The sequence below is a fragment of the Spinacia oleracea genome, chromosome 4, assembly GCF_020520425.1.
Source record: "Spinacia oleracea cultivar Varoflay chromosome 4, BTI_SOV_V1, whole genome shotgun sequence".
NCBI lineage: Eukaryota > Viridiplantae > Streptophyta > Magnoliopsida > Caryophyllales > Amaranthaceae > Spinacia > Spinacia oleracea.
The window spans coordinates 165,474,756-165,494,282 of NC_079490.1; the positions used below are offsets into that span (position 1 = coordinate 165,474,756).

The window sequence follows — 19,527 nt, forward strand, 5'->3', positions numbered from 1 at the left end:
TAGGTGGATAACACTAGTTCTTGTTTTGTATTTTGGAGGCTTTGATCTGTAATGTTCTTTGTACTTTTACAAGGTTTTGATTAATTGCAATTAATATAACTTGCAATTTTTTTATTTTTTTCAGATTTTCTGATTTACTTTCTAAGATTTTTAGATACTTTTGAGTTATTATGATTTACTTTTGAGATACTTTGATTTACTTTTGAGTTTCTTTTATTTACTTTTGAGTTTTTCAAATGTACTTTTTAGAGACAACCTATCACTAGTAGAAAAAACGTCATTTGCAACTCCCTTTTTGCAAGTCATACATTGTGTGAATGCTACGAAAAGTCATTGGTCAACGCGGGTCAAGGATTTAATGATTTTATTGCACCGTTTTTGAACAGTAAACGCTGCAATTTTTTGAAAAAAAAGTAAAAAAAATAATCGCAGCGAAGTAAGTGAGTGCACGCTAAGAAAAAGGCGTCTAATTGCAGCCTCCTCCCAATGTACGCGCTGCGTGACTTTTCTACTTCCTCTCCCTAGAACTCCTTCCATTCAAACCCTAGAATTCTATCTCTTTGTTTCGTCCAAATCGTTCCATGGGATTTCGAAAAAGAAGCTTCGATCTGGTTCCTTCCAACTCCTCTCGTCCCAAAGTATATTTCTATCTCTAAATCTCACCATTTTTTTGCTCTTCTTTCTCATTTGTTGGATATGTTAGTCGATTATTTTGAAATAATGTAATGGGTTCATCTCTTTCGATTTTGTGTTAAAGTTTCAACCCCGATCTACAGAGAGATAAAGAGATGGCGGATGAGAGAGAGGACGTCGAACTCGTACTTTGCTTGAAGTTCTACCTTCACTTCGTCAATTGTGGTAGGGTTTCAATTCTTAAACTCTTTTTTTTCTTCGATTTTAAATGATTTATGATGTTTGGCTGATTTGATTTGTTAATTTTTGGGGATTTATTGTTCTTTTTAGTTGTTAATTTGATGTAAAGGGGTCTGTTAATTGAGAGACTGGATCTGGTAATTTAGGGGTTAGTTTTTTTTAAATGTTTCAGTCGAATTTATTGATTTGGAGTCAAATCGGTTCAGATTATTTGGAATTCACAATATGTTTAGTTGTTTGATTTTCCTACCGAAATTTGTCATGATGCAAGCATTTTGTATATGTTTATGATTTAACTTGCTATCAAATAATTGAGTGCAATGAGTCTCAAATTGTTCAAAAAATTTACCCAAATCTGCAAGAGAAATATTCCGTCTAATCTTGTGAAGTGTTCTAGTCGCTGTAATGATGGATTTGAAACCTAGCAGGTGACCCTTTTTTCTTTGCTTTCTTATTCATGTCTGCAACTCTGCATTACCACATTCAAAGGCTAAATTTTTGGTATAGTTCCAAATCAAAGAGAAATATGATTTTAGAGTTTTAGACGGAATCAAAGAGAATTACAGGTTAATTTTCTTGGATTGTTGATATGCTCATTTGGGAATCTTACAGGTGATTTTCGTGTGCAGATTGTTATTGAATATTCAGAAGAATGGAGTTTACGGATGCTTATAAGCAGACTGGGCCCTGCTGTTTTTCTCCCCAATGCTCGCTACATTGCTGCTGCAGTTGATTATCGTCTGGTGGTTCGAGACACTCGGTCATTTAAGGTGCTCTAGTTGTCAATTTGCTATTTTTTCGTTTTCTACTTACTATCTCTAGACTTATGTACTGGAATGTTAGTTTCTCGTTCCCGCAAACTGTTTCTTTGGCTCTATTCTGACTTTGTACCCTAAACCTTTAGTGGGCTCTGAACGCTGCGAAATTATAAAAAAAATCCTCCACTGCAGAATTGCTCCATCGATGGGGAAAGGCGATATGGAGCAGCTGACCTTTGAATTGAACCATGATTCTTCCAGTTTGTTGCTTCACCTACGGCAAGGTAATCTCTTTTCGAATTGTTCATTGCCGTCTTTTTCTAGGGTTTTGTCTGCATTGGTTTAGGGGTTTTTCTAAATCCCTAATTTCTTCAACTTTTTTATTAATGGTATTTTTTGTTATTTTTTGTTTTTTTAATGCTATTTTTGTCTATTTTGGGTTCAAACTGGTTAAGGCTATTTGGAATTCACTCGATGTTTATTTGTTAAATTTTCATATATTTGAATAAATCCCGTGCAATTGGGTTGATTAATTCTCAAAGTTTTAGTTCTTTCGGATCTGGTTTTTGTATGGTTGATTTTATTTTTTGTAATAAGCTATTCTCCTAAAATTAATTCATCAGACCACCATTTTTTACCAGTTTAATAATTTTTTATTAAAACTAATTTAATCAGGATACTTCTCTAGATTCAATTTCAGCAAACCCTTTGATATGCAAGGCAGTACAGAGGCTAGGTATTGATTATATAGTGTAATGATTCATGAAGCTACTGTTGAAAGCAAAATTAGGACTGAGTATAGTGTATAGTATTGTTCATTGGATGATCAATAACACTCTGAATGATAAAATACTAGGAAAAGCTCAGTGATTTTCCATGATTTCATGAACCTTAGTCTGCTACCTTTTAAAATCATTCTTTTTAAAATTTGGGTCTACATAAGGGTGACAGGATGATTTCATGTATGCTCTGGAACAGTCTGATGCCGATTTTGATGAATTCATTGATGGTGGTGGTTATTTTTCTGTCATTGACCTCTCCCTTTGTCCATTTCCTGTCCATTTCCTGTCCTGCATGCTTGAGGCCTAGGCGGGTTAGTGACCGTGTTTAACTACAAAGTTACTTAACCAGATATTCATGTCCTTACTTCTTCCATCTTTATAAATCAACGTTTGTTACAATTGGCACATTCATCCTCTTCGAATATGTTCATACTTTAGGTATCAGCTCACTGTTAAAGTTTGTGGCTTTCCAACAAGATGTCGTGTCATGTAGCTATGGGTAGTCCATTTACACCCTTTTGACAAATTGCTATTAATATGAATTAACATTTGAATTATTGATCTCCAGATAAACACTGAGCTACTCAAGGGAAAAACTGAAATGCTGGAGGAGTATTTCTGCATTTATGTTGATCCACAAGGGAATTTGTCCAGGATTCCTGTCATACTTGATCAGATCGTGTTCCAGAATTTGTTCTTTGTCCAGGCAATGATGTAATTATCGTGCTCATTAGTATTACCAGCAATCCTTGATTTATTTTCTGTTTTCCTACATTTTTATCCCGTGTCATGGAACGTCTTGTACTTATTTTCGAACCTTATCCAGTTGTCCCAAAGTTCAATCAACCTATGGAGTATGTTGCGTTGGAGGGAAGATCTTCTGGATCAGTTTTGACTTAGAAAATTTACTATTCTTCGTATATTGTTTGGCAGTCTAGGTTTGTTGAGCTATTGGTCTCTTAGATCTGTGATATTTAGGCTAGGTACCTTTGTTTTTGCATTTTATACCATGAATGAAGTGATATGAGATTTATGAGTTATCCCAGAGTATCATGTCTCGTGACACATGCAAATAATATTGCTATTCCATTCAATGTGTTTTCAGCTACCAATCTGTTCAAGATGCTTCTCAAGTATAGGCCAGAGGATAAAGCTGCAAAGGAGGAGCATATTCTGAAGAAGGCTCAGCTTGATCGAGGCTGAAGGAAAGAGTCTAGAGTCCAGCAATAAATCCATAGTTGGGAAAAAGGTGAAGCGGTTCACGAGAGACCTGCTGAATTGAAATTGTATGGTGATGTTAATAGTTTTGGATAGTGCTCAAGAATCCATAGTCGACTGCAAGGTACTTTTCCCAAGTTGTTTTTTCTGTTTCCTTACCGTTTTTTACCTTATTTTACCAAGGAAGGTTCTATGTTCCTTAGTATTTTGATCTGCTCATTAGTAAAATGCTCATTTCACTACCTACGGGTGCCCATTAAATCACGATTCAAACTCTAATATCCGAATTGCGTTGATTCTGGTTCTTATCTGTTCCTACTTTGTACGTTACAGTTTCTTTTTACATGATCGAATCCCAACATCCCTCTATTTATCTACCTCTGTATGTTTGTATGTTTGTAACTCTGTAAGTTTGTCTTTATGTATGAGAAAAGGGTGTGTCTTGGTGGAAAAATCCACACTTCTCAGTTTTATAAGATGGAATTAAGTCGCCAGTTGCCATAGTGCCTCTCTATACAATTTTCATTCGCTTTGAACATGAAATCAATTGTTTGTTGCTTCTCTTTGCAAAAGTTTCATTTATTTTTTTGCAAGTCTGTTCTATTTGCACAAACTTCAGAGTATGTTGAGTGCTTTGTTAGTGAAGTTTTTTTGGTCACAATACATGAAGGTTTTTATAATTAAATGCAAATATTATTTTGGAACTGATGCTGAAAATTTGTAGCCCATGAAAATATTATTAGTTTTGACTGGTGAATTGTACAATTGACAATCGCAACCCAAATAGGCAAATATGGAAGCAGACCTTAAATATAATGACAATGCCTGCTAGAATAATCCAGGAGAATCCATACATCTGGATCCATAATAGCGATGGTTAGGATAATAACATGAAATAGCTTTACCAGAGAAATCAAATTGCTTTGAAATAATAAGATTTTAACAATATCCTGACATAATATTACCGATTTTAACATGAACCCCCATTCCCCCCATCCCCCTCAAACGACAAACAAAGAGTACAGAACTATATGAGTCACCAAAGATAGTTGAACATGCAAAATCATAAAGATTTTTCCTTATGGGTTTAACTTCCAGTTTCTAAATTTGTTGTGAATATGACAATGTTTTCTCTTGCGGTTGGTTGTTCGTCCTTCTGAGATTTATTGTTTTATCATGTTAACTTAGGTTTATGGTCTAATTTGTTAAAATATTTCTAGTGTGTTCTTCAGTAAATGATTTCTTTCTGAGTTGAATCTGTGGAATTTTGTTCTGTTTACATGATAGCTTTTGAAGATGCTAAAAGATTGGTTAACCAGGAAAGATCCTTTGCTTGGGCTGAAATAGATCCTCCAGTAACTTGGCATTGGTGTATGTATGGCATGCAAATTCTAATATTTCTTATGTGATTGCTATCTTATGGTTCTTCGTTTTCAAATAGGGGGCTATTGTAGTATAATATCGTTCACTTTTTTTATGTTAGATGTTGTGACGTATATTAGCTTAAACAACTGAAGCTGAATCTATGTGTTAACTATTTTTTATTATGCTGCTGCAGGCCTTACACCAGACTTTGATGCTTTGGATGTTGCAATCAAGATCGGAATTATCTAAACTCTGTATTTTGATTTATCTTGTTAGAAACACAATTACAGTTTAATGCTCAGAATTATTAAGAAAAAGTAATGGAGGCTAGTGTACCTAGTACCAACGTATCATTCCTGCATTGATTCTTTTTTTTTTTGTAAAAATAAATGTACTATTTGCAGCGCGCATTGTGAAGTAAAGGCTGCAAATAGTGTTAGAAATTTAACTTTAAAATCTCTTTTTTGCAGCGCCCACGTACTGTCAAAAGTTGCAAAAAGCCACTTTTTGCAGCTCGGGTGAACACAAGACGCGTTGCAATTAACGTCTTTTTGCAGCGTTTGTGTTCGCTGCAATTAAATACCCATTATTTGCAGCCCTCACAATTGCAGCGCGCAATAACGCTGCAAAAAGCCCAATTTAGGCGCGCTGCAAATAAGGTTTTTTCTACTAGTGTATGTAGGAATCGAACTACATCCCCTATGCATTAGCATAGTGCTCTACCAGTTGAGCTAATAGGTTTTCAGTAAACATTTAAGAGAAAAATATAATTGATGTAAATACATCATTTTGCAGATCAAAAGTGAACAAACAAACATCAACACCAACTAAGCACCAATTAAACAACAGACAAGAACTGTACACTTCGGAGCAGTGGAAATAACCCCAACATCCAGCTCTGCACTCCAGATTTAGAACAGAAGAAAAAAAGACCAGAATAAACCAATGACAGTAGCAGAGGACAACATAAAACACCATCATCTTTATGAATTTACTTCTGAGCCTATTTGATTTACTTCTACCAAGTTTCAATCTACTTTTTAAAATAAGAGAAAATACTACTTTATGAGAGACTATTTCAGGTAACTTACCTTAACTAACCATGTTATAGGCTCTAAATTCTTGACTGCTCAAGGAAGTCTCGGCAGATGAGGAGCATCTAGATTATAACCGGGACAAATTTCTTGCCTGAACTAATCTTTTTAGACTTAACATTCATATATAGCAGCATATGATACCGATACCGGACTGAGGCACTAGTTTAGTGTTGGACATGACTACTTTATGCAAGTATTTGAAGAGCCCTTGTATTTTAGTTCTTACTGTTGTCGGACCTCGATGATTACAGGCATGAATGAATCATGTTAGCTCTAATGTCATAGTTTAATATCACTCCTTTTTCCCAGAATAGTTCTTACATAAGAGAAGCACAATACTGAATAGTGGCAGGGATACAAAGCACACCTAAACGCCTTAGTCCAGCCTTCCTTTTCCGGCCTTAAGCAATAAAAGGAAGAGAGCTAGCCTACTCTGATGGCCGGCCTTAATCAAACAAGCTCTAATTTCATAGTTTTGACAGCTTTACGGAAACATGGCTTAATAATCTACAAATTTAGGTTACTTATTATGAGTATAATTGATTCACATTAACTAAATTTCTTTCTATTTTCTAAAATATCTGAACGACATGAACCAATAATTGTTGAAGCAGCTTTACTAGCAATTTGGTAGTAATATAGAATGAGATAGTGGACTTAAAAACAAAAAAAAAATACTCATAAGACAAAACAGAAGAATGCAATGTAGAGACCTGAAAAAATAACGAGTGCTAGCAGCCTTGGCGACACCTCCAGCAAATCCACTTGCAAAAATCAGAGACCTAGACTTCAATTAAGCCCAAAATTGTTGAAGAACCCAGCATGATTGCTCTAGGAAACTTGATTCGAGGATCATAGAAAAGTTAATCAATGAATCAAGTATTTTTATAGACTTCAAAACTCATACTAATTTTTCTATGAAAACGGAAGAAATTTAAAAACCTTTAAATCGAATTGGACTTAAATCAAAACTCTTACCTAAATCGATCAAATTCGATAAAATTCAAGCTAAAAGTCGATCAAAAATTCAATCATATTATCGTAGAAGAAACAATTTACAGAAATTAAAAACCTATAAATCGAATTGAACTAAATTAGCATCATTTACCTCTATCTTTGAGAAATATTGGATTGAATTCACCAAGTTATAGTTGAATCGAAAATAAGTTTGAGATGACCTTGCACATTTAAGCTGTGTTTGAACGTACGTTTTGGAAATAGAGAAAGAAAAATGGTCTCGTTGGTTAGAAGTAGAGAGAGAAAGAGTTTTTTTTTTTCTGGAAGGTAAGGAGCGGATGAGCGGATAAAGATTCAATCGCAGTTGTACGTTCCTCCATGATCTGACGGTTCTAATAGGTTCTTATCTCAGCCGTCCGTTTTGTGTTAATCCAACGGCTACCAGAGGTTCTCAGTATAGGGGCGGTTCTCATCTTAAGGGAGGTTCTCACCAGAACCTGGAATATGGAAAAATATTTTTAATAATCCAACCTTTTGACGATTTTTCGTTAATAATCCAACCTTTCGATTAATATCTAATAATCCAACCTTTACACCCCATTAACTTTTATTGCTCCTAACTGACGGGAGACCGGCTAAAAAAGTCACGTTTTTATTTTATTTTTATTTTTATTTTTTTTTAAAAAAATCCATAAGAAGGAAGTAAATGTTGATATTTTAATTTATGTCTACAGTAAATCGGTAATGAGTTTCAACTTTCAAAACCCGTACTTGGTGAGGCACGAAACAAAGGAGGAGTAGAAAATTAAATGGCATGGGCTTGCGCGAGATGAGATGGGTTGGACCAAAAGGGGCGGGGTTTAATTGGGTGGTTGGAGGCACGCTGCTAGGGTGGTGGAGTCAAGGTGGTGTACTGGTGTTGCGGTGGACCATAGGAGAGAGAAAATAGGTAATGTGCGTGAGTTTGTGTTACGGTTATTGGCTACTGAGTGTTTTAATTAGCTTTGTGTTTATGGGTAAAGGTCGCATGGATTCAGATGGTGGAATTCGAAAGGTTTTGAGGGAAACAACAGGTTAGGCGACAGTGGAGTCGCGGTGGTAAGGATGGGTGCTCCCCTCAATCTCCTCTTTCTCTCCATCCTCTCGATCTCCTTTTTATGGATGCTTCACTGAATTTAGTTTATGGACGAAGCAGCCAATGATGTAGGGCAAATGGCGAGGAATTTCGGGGTGCATGAGTGATAGTGAGAGGAGAAAGTGAACGGTGAGTTACGGGGTGGAGGAAAGTAGAAAGGAGATGAGCGTGGCGGTAGTGGAGGGAGGTGGTGGAACTGTGGAAGAGCAGAGGAAGGCGGTGGTTTTATATGGTGGTGGTGTAGAGAGAGAGAGTGAGTGGGGAGGAGGGCTAGCTCTGACTCTCACTATAACAAAAATTACAGGCATGAGTGAAGGAGGAAGGAAGAAGAAAGAAAGAAAAGTCAGAAAAAATGAAGGAAAAAAAAATTAATTTTTTAATAAATTATAGCGAATGTATGCATGACACGTGTCCATGTTACCTGCTATAGTGGGTTGATGACCGGTTAGGAGCAATAAAAGTTAATGGGGTGCAAAGGTTGGATTATTAGATATTAATCGAAAGGTTGGATTATTAACGGAAAATCGTCAAAATGTTGAATTATTAAAAGTAATTTTTCCTATATATATAGGGTCCCCCTCCAATGAGAAGATTGTTATAATGAGAAGAATGAGAAGCGATCCTCACCGTCCAAACGAACTAAATCCAAAGGCAGTAATATGGCGCGTGAAAAACAAAAAAATGAACCCAATTAAAAGAAAGAATTATTAAACGATATTTTCTCCTTCTTCCTGCGTTTCCTACCTTTCTTGCTGAGCTCTCATCCATGGTGGAAAAGCCGGAAAAACCTCTCAAAATCAATTGATCCTCCTAAGTTCTTAGTAAAGGTAATTTCTGGTTTTCGTTCTATTAGATTTTAATTCAATTATTTTCCATTTTGATTGTAAATTAGGGCCTTTCAATTGCGATTTTGTTCTTCTTTTACGATTTCGATTGCTAAATTAGGGATTTTAATTGTTTTTCTTTTAGTTGTTGCAATTTTCGTTGCTAATTAGAATTAGGTTTTTCTTTTGATTAGTTTCTACAATTAACTAGGTTCATTTTATTCGAGTTAGTTGATTTCAATTTGTTGAATATTGATAACAAATTATTCGAATTTTCCCCCAAATTTTGTTTTTTTAGGGTTTGATTTCAACATATTTTTGGGTATTTGATCGAGGTAAAAACTAGGTCGTTACTAGTCTCTCCTAATCAAACAAATTACCTAAACTAACCACTAAACACAAGTAAAGCGGTAAGCAAGGGTCGAAATCCACAAGGACTAAGGTGCGCTAATTTATGTTAATCGAACAACAAGCTAGGTCGAAACGAGTTGGAAAGTCAACTAACCAACTAAAACTAAATGAACTAAACTAAGAAATCAAAAGTAAACAAGATTAGGGAATGGGTCAAACACCAACAAATCATGAAATGGACATAAAAGAATTAAAAACAGGGGAGATTCACAAGCACTACATGATAAGCGTTGAATTCACAAATAGTTCCAACCATCTCCCGATGCGCGAACAATTTCCCTAAGCATCAAGGACGAACTCCCGTTCTAACCTATCATACCCGGGGTAAATCAAAGTCCTAATTCAACCAAATAGTCAAGTTTAGGTCTTTAATCCCTTTCCAACCCAACTAGACTACTCCAAGCAATCATGAAACACTTAATTGATCAAGTTAAATGCAACATGTATTGGAAATGCTTAAACATATAATAATTTAATCATGAAAATCCCTAATTTCCAATCACAAACACCCAAACCAATCAATGTTGAGTCTTCACCAAACCCTAATCAATAAACTACTCCATAATCATAAAAATATGAAATTTATACAAATTAACAACTAAAAACATGATTCTAAATATTAATAACAACTAATCTAAACATGAATCATTAAACTAAGCAAAACAATTAAACTAATTAAAACAATAAATAAATAAAGCAATAAATGGAGAAATAAATAAAGAGATATAGAAGTGCTCATTGATTGATTGTTGGTTGCTCAATATAAATTGTCACACTTGAAATTGAAAAGCCCTAATTTTTCATTGATTTTCCTCACTTTATCTCTCTAAAAAAAACTAAGCATAAACCCTAAAAGGATACTCCCTCCGTCCCGGAATACTTGACCTGTTTTCCTTATCGGGCCGTCCCTTAATACTTGACCTGTTTCTAAAAATGAAAATATTCTAACAATATTATATTATTTCTCACTCCACCCCTATTAACCCACATACCCCCTACTCCATACAAAAAATAATTAAAAATTCAACCCCTACTCTCCCCCAACCCCACCTCTTAACCCACCTCCCACTAACTACATTAAAATAATACCCCACTATCAACTACTACCTATTAAATTAAATAAGTCAATTCAAGTTCCTTAAACTATGTGCCGATCAAACCGGGTCGAGTATTCCGGGACGGAGGGAGTAGAAAACTAAACTAATTATTTACATTCCTCTAATTTTAAAGAGCTAACACTATTTATACTCAAGGCTTAAAAAAAATAAAAGAGGGAAATTAATTAAAGAGAAAGAAATCTGACAATAATAAGAAGGAATTAAGGGACTTAAAAGGAGAAGTAAAACAAGGAGAAAAAGAAAAAGAGTAAAAAAAAAAAAAGGAAAAAAGAACCCCCAAAACTAGGGGTGTTCATTACCGGGTACCCGGGTAAACGGTATCCGAAAATGCGGGTACCCGGAATTGCGGGTAGTCATTTTGTCGGCCCACGTTCCGACCCGGAAAAACCGGGTACCCGTTTTAAGAAATCTCATTCTGTTGTAAATAATGATGTTTATCTTTCTATGTAGGAATCAAAAACGAATTAAACCAATATTAATATAGAGAACGGAGAATGAAAAATAAGATTGTGAAGCAAGCCCATGTTCATCATTGCTAAGACCAATCATATCAGCACACAACTTTTGTCTTCTCTGACCCATTACTAAGAGCAACACCAAGATCAACCAACTTGAACATTTCGATGTCATTTTCTCCGCCACCAATTGCCATAATCTAGAATATTTAATTGAAATGAATTAGTAGTTTAACACAGACAAGTACTTTGACAGAGACCTGATTACCTTGAATCTTGATTGGCGAGTCAGTGAACTACTGCGTCGGTGTACTGGCGGTGGACTGGCGGTAGACCTGTTGGCCTGCTCTGCTGGCCTGCCGGCCTGAGAGAGTGAGCGTGAATGCGAGAGAGGGTGAGAGTGATAGAGGAGGTGAGAGAAATCGAGAATGAGAGGCGAGCGGCGGAGTGTTTGATAACCCTAAAGTCTAATGTTCTAAACAAAGCCCAACAATCAACATAAAACAATGAAACACGCATAAAAAGAATTAATATTTTTTAGGTTTTAACTGGTATTCGGGTACCCGCTTAATCAAAACAGCAGCCCGTGACCCGACCCGTTACACGGTATATTTACCGGGTCGGGTACCCGGCCCATTTAATTTAGAAAAATCAGCAAATTACCCGCTTTATTTGTGCCGGATCAGCGGGTCAGCGGGTCGGGTATTGCGGATCGGGTAGTTTTGAACACCCCTACCCAAAACCCCAAAATGATCGCAGACCCCCCAAAAAAATGAATACTATCAGACTCCTCCCTCTTTGAATTTTAGTAGTCAGCCCTTTCCATCCCTTCGTCTTCCTTTTCCTGTGTTCTCCACCCCTTCGAGCCTCCCAGCTTCACCATCATCAATCATCACCGTCAATTTTCCATCATCATCAGCCATCAACGCATTGATAGGCTAAAGTCGTATCACCTAGTCAAAAATAAACCTAATTCCACTAACAAGGTAGCAAGAGAAGTCAGGATCGTATCCACAGGGAAACAAGCGTTCTTTCTACTATTAAAACTAAGGTCTAAACTATTGGGAAACAAGAAAGTTGGTTGATTTGTATATTAAAACTAAGACAATAATAAAAGAGGAATAAATAAGATATTAAGAGGTCTAGGGCATAGGTTCACCAATGAACAACAATCCGGGATGATAAACAATATTAATAATCAATAGAACAGTTAATTAGATTAGCATGCTCTCTCGAATCGATACTAATCATAGACTTAGAATTAACGAGCTCTCGCTACGTATTAATCCCAGTTCTACCTATTGACACAAGCCTAAACATCAAATTGCATCTCTCGAATCTTAACTTGATATTGCTAGACTAATACAATTAGACCTGCGCAAATCTAATCGCATAGTAAATGAAATCAATCAATAGGAATTAACCACAATACCAACAATCAACAACATTCAATCATCCCTTCATATTAATTCATGGATTCCCAAAACCCTAGAATATAAACTACTCACAAATATTTAATTTAAACAAAGCATACATGATTAATGAAAACATAATTAAAATTGAATAAATAAGGAAAGAAATAATAAATACCAAATTGGAGAACAAAGGATGAAATTTAAAGTTTGAAACTTGAAAGCAATAATAAAAGTAATTAACAAAAGTTTAGAGAAAGAATAAAAACTAAGCAATAAACTAAGGTACTAGAAAAATAAGATCCCAAATAATATGTCTAAGGGCTATATTTATAGTCTTGCCCAAAAGTAGAAGAAAAATAACCGGAAATAAAGCAAAAATCTGCGCAGGTTGTCGTCGACCGATCGGGCAATGGGCCGCCCGATCGGGCGATCTGCTAGTCAAACTGCACGATCCCGTATCTTAAAAACACCATATCTCCTTCGTTATAAGTCAGAATTAGGCGAGTGACCACTCGTTGGAAAGCTCTTGAAGTCTAGAATCTAATCCAATTTGAATCTCTGCATTTGGAGTTGTATAACTCGAGTTATGATCAAAAGAGTGGACGACATTCAGTTTTCTACTTCTTTCACTATTCGCTTTGCATGAAAATTCTTCCAACTCAATGTTTGCGCTCTCGAAAGTATATAATCTCTTGTATTGATTCAAATAAGTAGGAAATGCACAAAAATATGTTAATTCCTACAATGATGAACCTGAAACTACAAACACACTACAAGGAGCACATTAGTACTAAAAATCGCTCCGAAGAGCTCATTTGAGATCAAAAAGTACTAAGGGACGGGGGTAAAAACTCTATATAAAACGCATATATCACGCATCCTCATCATCATCAGCGTCGTCAATCATCCTCGTCCAATTCATCAACTGTCATCAATCATCACCCACAATCATCGTCGTTCATCAATCACCCTCTACCACAACCGTTAATCGAGATTGTACGACGGCAAATCAAGCGGCCAACAACCACGAGCCACGTGACTTCATTAATTCCGTACACCCAATTTGAGCGGTGAAATGTTCGGTCGAACGTTAATGGAGGTTCGAGCGAACCCGATTCTAGATTGGGCGAACACACGGTGGGTTCGACCGGACCCGGCCTTGTCAGGAACTTAAAAAATTGGGTTCGGTCGAACTTAATACGGGTTCGACCGAACCCAGTTACTCTGCTTTTTTGCTCTGTTTTCTCTGTATTTTCGTGCTCGATTTTGATTGAGTTTTTGTTGCTGTTGTTGGTTGATGCTAAGGAGTGATAGGTTGTTTGATGTAGTAGCACTGTTGGTTGTTGCGTGGAATGGTGTTGTGAGACGGAGTGCTGTGTTGGAAGGCGAGGGAGGAAGGAGAAATAAAAATGTTAAAAATAGAATAAAACGACTCAAATTATGCCTAAATTACTACCTATGAGCGACATAAATGTCACTCATCAGTATTGTTTTAATTTCTCTCAATCTTTCTGTAAGGAACCGCACTGGATAATTTGACGCAATCACTCGTCAATTATTGAGGCATTTACCAGGGCATTTGCACCATAACTTGTTCTGCGACTTCTGACTCACAACCAGGTTAGATAATGCTTTCATAGATCATGGTAATTTCTCTTTCTATGCTATGGATGTTTTTTTCCTGAAAGTAACAAAACATTTGCTTCTAATGAGCTTATTTTGAATAGATGAGTCTGTTGGTAAATAGATTAATAGGTTATGCATATGATGTTGCTCTCCCATTAGAAAGTAGAAACCCTTCCCAGTAGTTAGGTGGGCGATTGGGAAGGTCTGATGCAATTGATTAACTTGGTCATAGGCTGTAATTGAAGCGTTCAGCTCCTGTTTGTTTATTCTCAGTCTGTTGAATGTGTGTTTTGCAGTTTGCATAGTCGAGATATTGGTAATAATAATCCTGGTGTTGTATTTTGAAGTTGATTATGGCAGTTGTATAATGTTTGGTCTTTTAAGAATAACATCTTGAATCTTATAGTTTGTATCTAGAATGATATTCTTACTTATTTGTTGGTTGAGTCTTGGATGAAATAGTATCTCGAATCTCGGATTACTTAACATTCAAAATATTTGCTCATTTGTGTAAATTATAAAAAATGAGCAAAATATTTGCTAATTTGTGTTGACTATAAAAAAAATGAGCAAATTTTTTGAATGGTAAGTAATATGAGATTTTAATATATTTGCTCATTTATACACAATGAACAAAAGTTTTGAATATTAACAAACCAGAACTTTAAATTTTGAAAAATGAGCAAAAAATTTGCTCATTTGAATAAACAATAAAAAATGAGCAAATTTTTTGAATGTTAATTAATCTCAGATTTTAAAATATTTGCTCGTTTAGACTAAATGAGCAAAATTTTTGAATTTAACAAACTCAAAATTTAAAATTTTAAAAATGAGCAAAAATATTTGCTCATTTGTGTGAACTATAAGAAATGAGCAAAAATATTTGCTCATTTAAATAAACAATAAAAAATGAGCAAATATTTTGAATGTTAAGTAATCTGAGATTTTAAAATATTTGCTCATTTAGTCCAAATGAGAAAAAGTTTAGAATATAACAAACTCGAACTTTAAAATTTTAAAAATGAGCAAAGATATTTGCTCATTTGTGTGAACTATAAGAAATGAGCAAAAATATTTGCTCGATTGTGTAGACTATAAAAAATGAGCAAATTTTTTGAATGTTAAGTAATCTGAGATTTTAAAATATTTGTTCATTTAGACACAAAGTTTTGAATTTAACAAACATCTAACTTTAAAATTTTAAAAATGAGCAAAAATATTTGCTCATTTGTGTAAACTATAAGAAATGAGCAAAAATATTTGCTCGATTGAGTAGACTATAAAAAATGAGCAATTTTTTTGAATGTTAAATAATCCGATATTTCAAAATATTTGCTCATTTAGACACAATCAGCAAAAGTTTTGAATTTAAAAAACCCGAACTTAAAACTTTGAAAATGAGCAAATATTGTGTAAACTATAAGAAATGAGCAAAAATATTTGCTCAATTGGAGTAAACTTATAAAAAATGAGCAAAAGTTTTGAATGTTAACAAATCCGAACTATAACATTTTAAAAATGAGCAAAAATATTTGCTCATTTCTGTAAACTATAAAAAATGAGCAAAGTTTTTGGATGTCAAGTAATATGAGATTTTAAAATATTTGCTCATTTAGACACAATGAGCAAAAGTTTTTGGATGTCAAGTAATTTGGAGATTTGATCATGTTTTGCGTAAACGAGTAATTTGGTGTCCAATTTGTTCTCAATCTCATGTTGAAACTCGGAAGAACCATAAAAATGTCGACTGAAAATCCCCAAATTGTTGCATTGTTCTACTTTAGATTTGCTTATTTGATATTTTCTTCTGCTCATTTGTACTAAATGAGCGAAATTTCAGAATTTATGTATGCCCAGGACCTGTTAGAGTACTTTGCCAGAGTATATGCTGACAATATAGAAATAGATTGATATTGAGTTGCCTGATTACATGGAAAGTATGAATTTTGTTTGGCTTTTTAGCAAATAATTTGCTCATATGCGTAAACTTATTGAAAATGAGGAAAAAATATTTGCTCATTTGTGTAATTTATAAAAAAATGAGCAAATGTTTTGAATGTTAAGTAATCGGAGATTTTAAAATATTTGCTCATTTAGACACAATGAGCAAAAGTTTTGAATATTAACAAACCCGAATTTTAAAATTTTAAAAATGAGCAAACATATTTGCTTATTTGTGTGAACTATATAAAATTAGCAAAAATATTTTTTCTCATTGTGTCTAAATGAGCAAATATTAAAGTTCGTATTTTAAAGTTTTTGCTCATTGTGTCTAAATGAGCAAATATTAAAATCCGAACTTTAAACTTTTGCTCATTGTGTCTAAATGAGCAAATATTAAAAATCGAACTTTAAACTTTTGCTCATTGTGTCTAAATGAGCAAATATTAAAGTTCGGATTTTAAAAATTTTCTCATTGTGTCTAAATGAGCAAATATTAAAGTTCGAATTTTAAACATTTGATCATTGATTTTAAATGAGCAAATATTAAAGTTCGGATTTTAAAATTTTGCTCATTGTGTCTAAATGAGCAAATATTAAAGTTCGAATTTTAAACATTTGATCATTGTTTTTAAATGAGCAAATATTAAAGTTCGATTTTAAAATTTTGCTCATTGTGTCTAAATGAGCAAATATTAAGGTTCGAATTTTAAACATTTGATCATTGTTTTTAAATGAGCAAATATTAAAGTTCGATTTTAAGATTTTGCTCATTGTGTCTAAATGAGCAAATATTAAAGTTCGAATTTTAAACATTTGATCATTGTTTTTAAATGAGCAAATATTAAAGTTCGATTTTAAAATTTTGCTCATTGTGTCTAAATGAGCAAATATTAAAGTTCGAATTTTAAAAATTTGATCATTGTTTTTAAATGAGCAAATATTAAAGTTCGATTTTAAAATTTTGCTCATTGTGTCTAAATGAGCAAATATTAAAGTTCGAATTTTAAACATTTGATCATTGTCTTTAAATGAGCAAATATTAAAGTTCGATTTTAAACTTTTTCTCATTGTTTCTAAATGAGCAAATATTAAAGTTCGAATTTTAAACATTTGATCATTGTTTTTAAATGAGCAAATATTAAAGTTCGGATTTTAAAATTTTGCTCATTGTGTCTAAATGAGCAAATATTAAAGTTCGAATTTTAAACATTTGATCATTGTTTTTAAATGAGCAAATATTAAAGTTCGATTTTAAAGTTTTTCTCATTGTGTCTAAATGAGCAAATATTATAGTTTCGATTTTAAATTTGTGTCCTGTATTCTTGTCTCTGCTTAAGCCTTGTTTCCCCCTTTTCCTTGGGGGTAATATCTGTTGTCTTGTAAGCAGCATTGCAGGAAGTCTTGGTGAATCGGTTTTTAATAGCACAACTTTTCTTCAGCCGATTGTCCGTGTTCAATGGACATTCTGCCGCTCCTACTCCCGCACTTCCTGAAGCTGTAGGCACCCCTAGTGAGTGTCTGCTGAGGTATGCCCTTGTGAGTTTCTTGTATGTCAACATATCATATTGTTTCCTTCAAAACTTTAGGACATCTTCTTCCTTTTACTTGTGTATGTTAATATTATTATTATTATTATTATTGCATTGCAAACTGATCCAGAGTTTGACTTGGAGATTAAAGAAGATGTTGAAGAGGAATGTCCAAAATTTGGTCAAGTTAGACATATCCATGTTGACAAGTATGTGATCCCCCTATTTGTGATCACTTACCAGTAAATGTCATTTTTCTTATAGTGGAAATTAGGTTGAAATTTCATCATGCTTGATTGGTCAAAATCTCCTTGCTGTTATCAATTACCGAGTTGGGGCATCAGACGGGTGGGCTGTTATACATGACCATATCAGAGACATTGTTGTTAGATGGTTGTCCGAGAATCTACTGGTCTCACTTGATTTAGTTTTGGAAACCAAAATTGAAATATTGCTGGCTCAAAAATTATGCTGAACATAGACTTAGGGATCGGAAATCAGAAATCGCAATTACTTTTTTTTCTTTACCCATTGAATAAACGATAGACCTAATTATTAATTTTGTTTTAAAAATAAAACACATAGTTGTGTCATTTGCTTTAAGCCCTTTGGTTCTGCTTGCTGCCATAAGGTGGTTTTGTGACCCAAAGTAATAATTTTGTTAGCATATATGGGTTTGCAGACACAGTGCTGGTCATATCTACCTGCGTTTTAACAGCAAGGAAGCTGCAATAAATCCCCATCGTGGAATGCATACGAGGTGGTTTGGTTGTAGGTTGATATCAGCCAGCTACATGGTAACACATTCTTATTTTACATTTTGATCTCTCAGAACCTGCCATTACATTGTGGTGTCATCGATCTGTATGTCTCTTTGTTTACGAGCTTGGGAATAATAACTTTTCTTCATAACGGTGTTGGTCTTGTCCATTCCTACTTATAATATAAAAAGTCCATAGTGGTAGGATTGGTGAAGCTGGGAGTTTCTCACGAGTCATTTTGAAGATGATTGGTATGATGGAAAGGAGGATTAAGCCATAAAACAATCGAGGATGGGTGTTTTATCCTTATAAGTTCATTTTGTGGTGTGCTTTTTTTAGTATTATCTGATGGACAGTACCTTGGTTTATTTGCAGCAACCTCAAAATATGAAGCTATGTTTGTAGATGTGTATACTTGAAGAATCACCTGGATTGCATCAACCTCATGGATTCTGTCCGAGTGAAAATTAATCTCTACTCCGTATTTTATGGTGGTTGGATTTTTTAGATAATGCTTGTATTATAACAGTTACTTCTATGTAATATTATTGCCATTTAGCAGTTTAGCATCTGCTAGCTCTCATAAAAACAAGAAACAAAGCATCTGCAAGCTGCCATCTGCAAGCATCTACTCTAATAATATGTGCTCATTTGCACAAATGATAAAAAAAAAATTTACTCATTATCACAAATCAGTATTTTATTTTTTTGCTACTTTACAAATGAGTAAACTTTGTTCGCTCATATGCGGAAATGAGCAAATTTCTTTTAAAATTTTGCTCATTGTTTCTAAATGAGCAAATATTAAAGTTCGGATTTTAAAAATTTCTCAATGTTTTTAAATGATCAAATATTAATTTTAGGCAAATTTATCAAAAACCACCTTTTAAAAGAGTAAATTTGCGAAAAACCACCTTTTAAATAAAATTTTGTAAAAAGAAACCTAAATTATAAATCTTTTTGTCAAAGACCACCTTTGGTCGGAAATCGGTAGTTAACTGCATTTTCCGACGTTGACTTGATATGTTCACTGCACGTGACCCATTTTCCTCTAACTGTTTACGCCCTTCATCCCTCGATTTTCATTCTCTTCAATAACTCATCTTCTCCTCTTCAATAACTCATCCTCTAATCTACCATGGTTGACATCTCTAACTCTCCGACCTCCCCTAACTAATTTTACATATAATTGAATTACCAATTTATTTTCCTCCTATGATGCAAATACAACATAAACGATCATAACCAGAAATTGTTCT

General features: G+C 34.3%; 2 protein-coding genes and 2 long non-coding RNA genes across 8 annotated transcripts in view; 3 read left to right on the top strand and 1 right to left on the bottom strand.

The window, feature by feature from the left end:
• LOC110799264 (organ-specific protein S2) overlaps window positions 1-19,527 on the top strand; it is a 37,920-nt gene that overhangs the window by 8,603 nt on the left and 9,790 nt on the right. The gene's annotated exons all lie outside the window — the stretch shown is intronic.
• LOC110799278 (uncharacterized) lies at window positions 460-5,834 on the top strand. Of its 4 annotated transcripts, none has more exons than XR_008932139.1 (7): window positions 461-638; window positions 758-858; window positions 1,486-1,643; window positions 1,778-1,915; window positions 2,982-3,127; window positions 3,519-3,755; window positions 5,190-5,834. XR_008932139.1 is itself a non-coding variant. In XM_056842156.1 (5 exons), the coding sequence occupies exons 1-4, from the start codon at window positions 582-584 to the stop codon at window positions 1,869-1,871; spliced, it is 345 nt and encodes a 114-aa protein (XP_056698134.1). In that variant the 5' UTR covers window positions 460-581; the 3' UTR covers window positions 1,872-1,915; window positions 2,982-3,507. The 4 variants fall into 4 exon arrangements, 1 of the variants encoding a protein (XP_056698134.1); XR_008932138.1 differs by having other exon boundaries at window positions 466-638; window positions 777-858; window positions 1,503-1,643; XR_002536360.2 differs by having other exon boundaries at window positions 467-638; window positions 1,503-1,643.
• Window positions 10,676-11,918, bottom strand: LOC110799267 (uncharacterized). Its single transcript, XR_002536351.2, has 2 exons — window positions 11,262-11,918; window positions 10,676-11,193 (listed from the first exon to the last, which is right to left on the bottom strand). It is a non-coding gene; the product is annotated as an uncharacterized lncRNA (long non-coding RNA).
• Window positions 13,288-18,935, top strand: LOC110799275 (uncharacterized). Of its 2 annotated transcripts, XR_008932142.1 has the most exons (5): window positions 13,288-14,028; window positions 17,366-17,504; window positions 17,638-17,716; window positions 18,190-18,304; window positions 18,644-18,935. It is a non-coding gene; the product is annotated as an uncharacterized lncRNA (long non-coding RNA). The 2 variants fall into 2 exon arrangements; XR_002536355.2 differs by lacking the exon at window positions 17,638-17,716 and having other exon boundaries at window positions 18,644-18,933.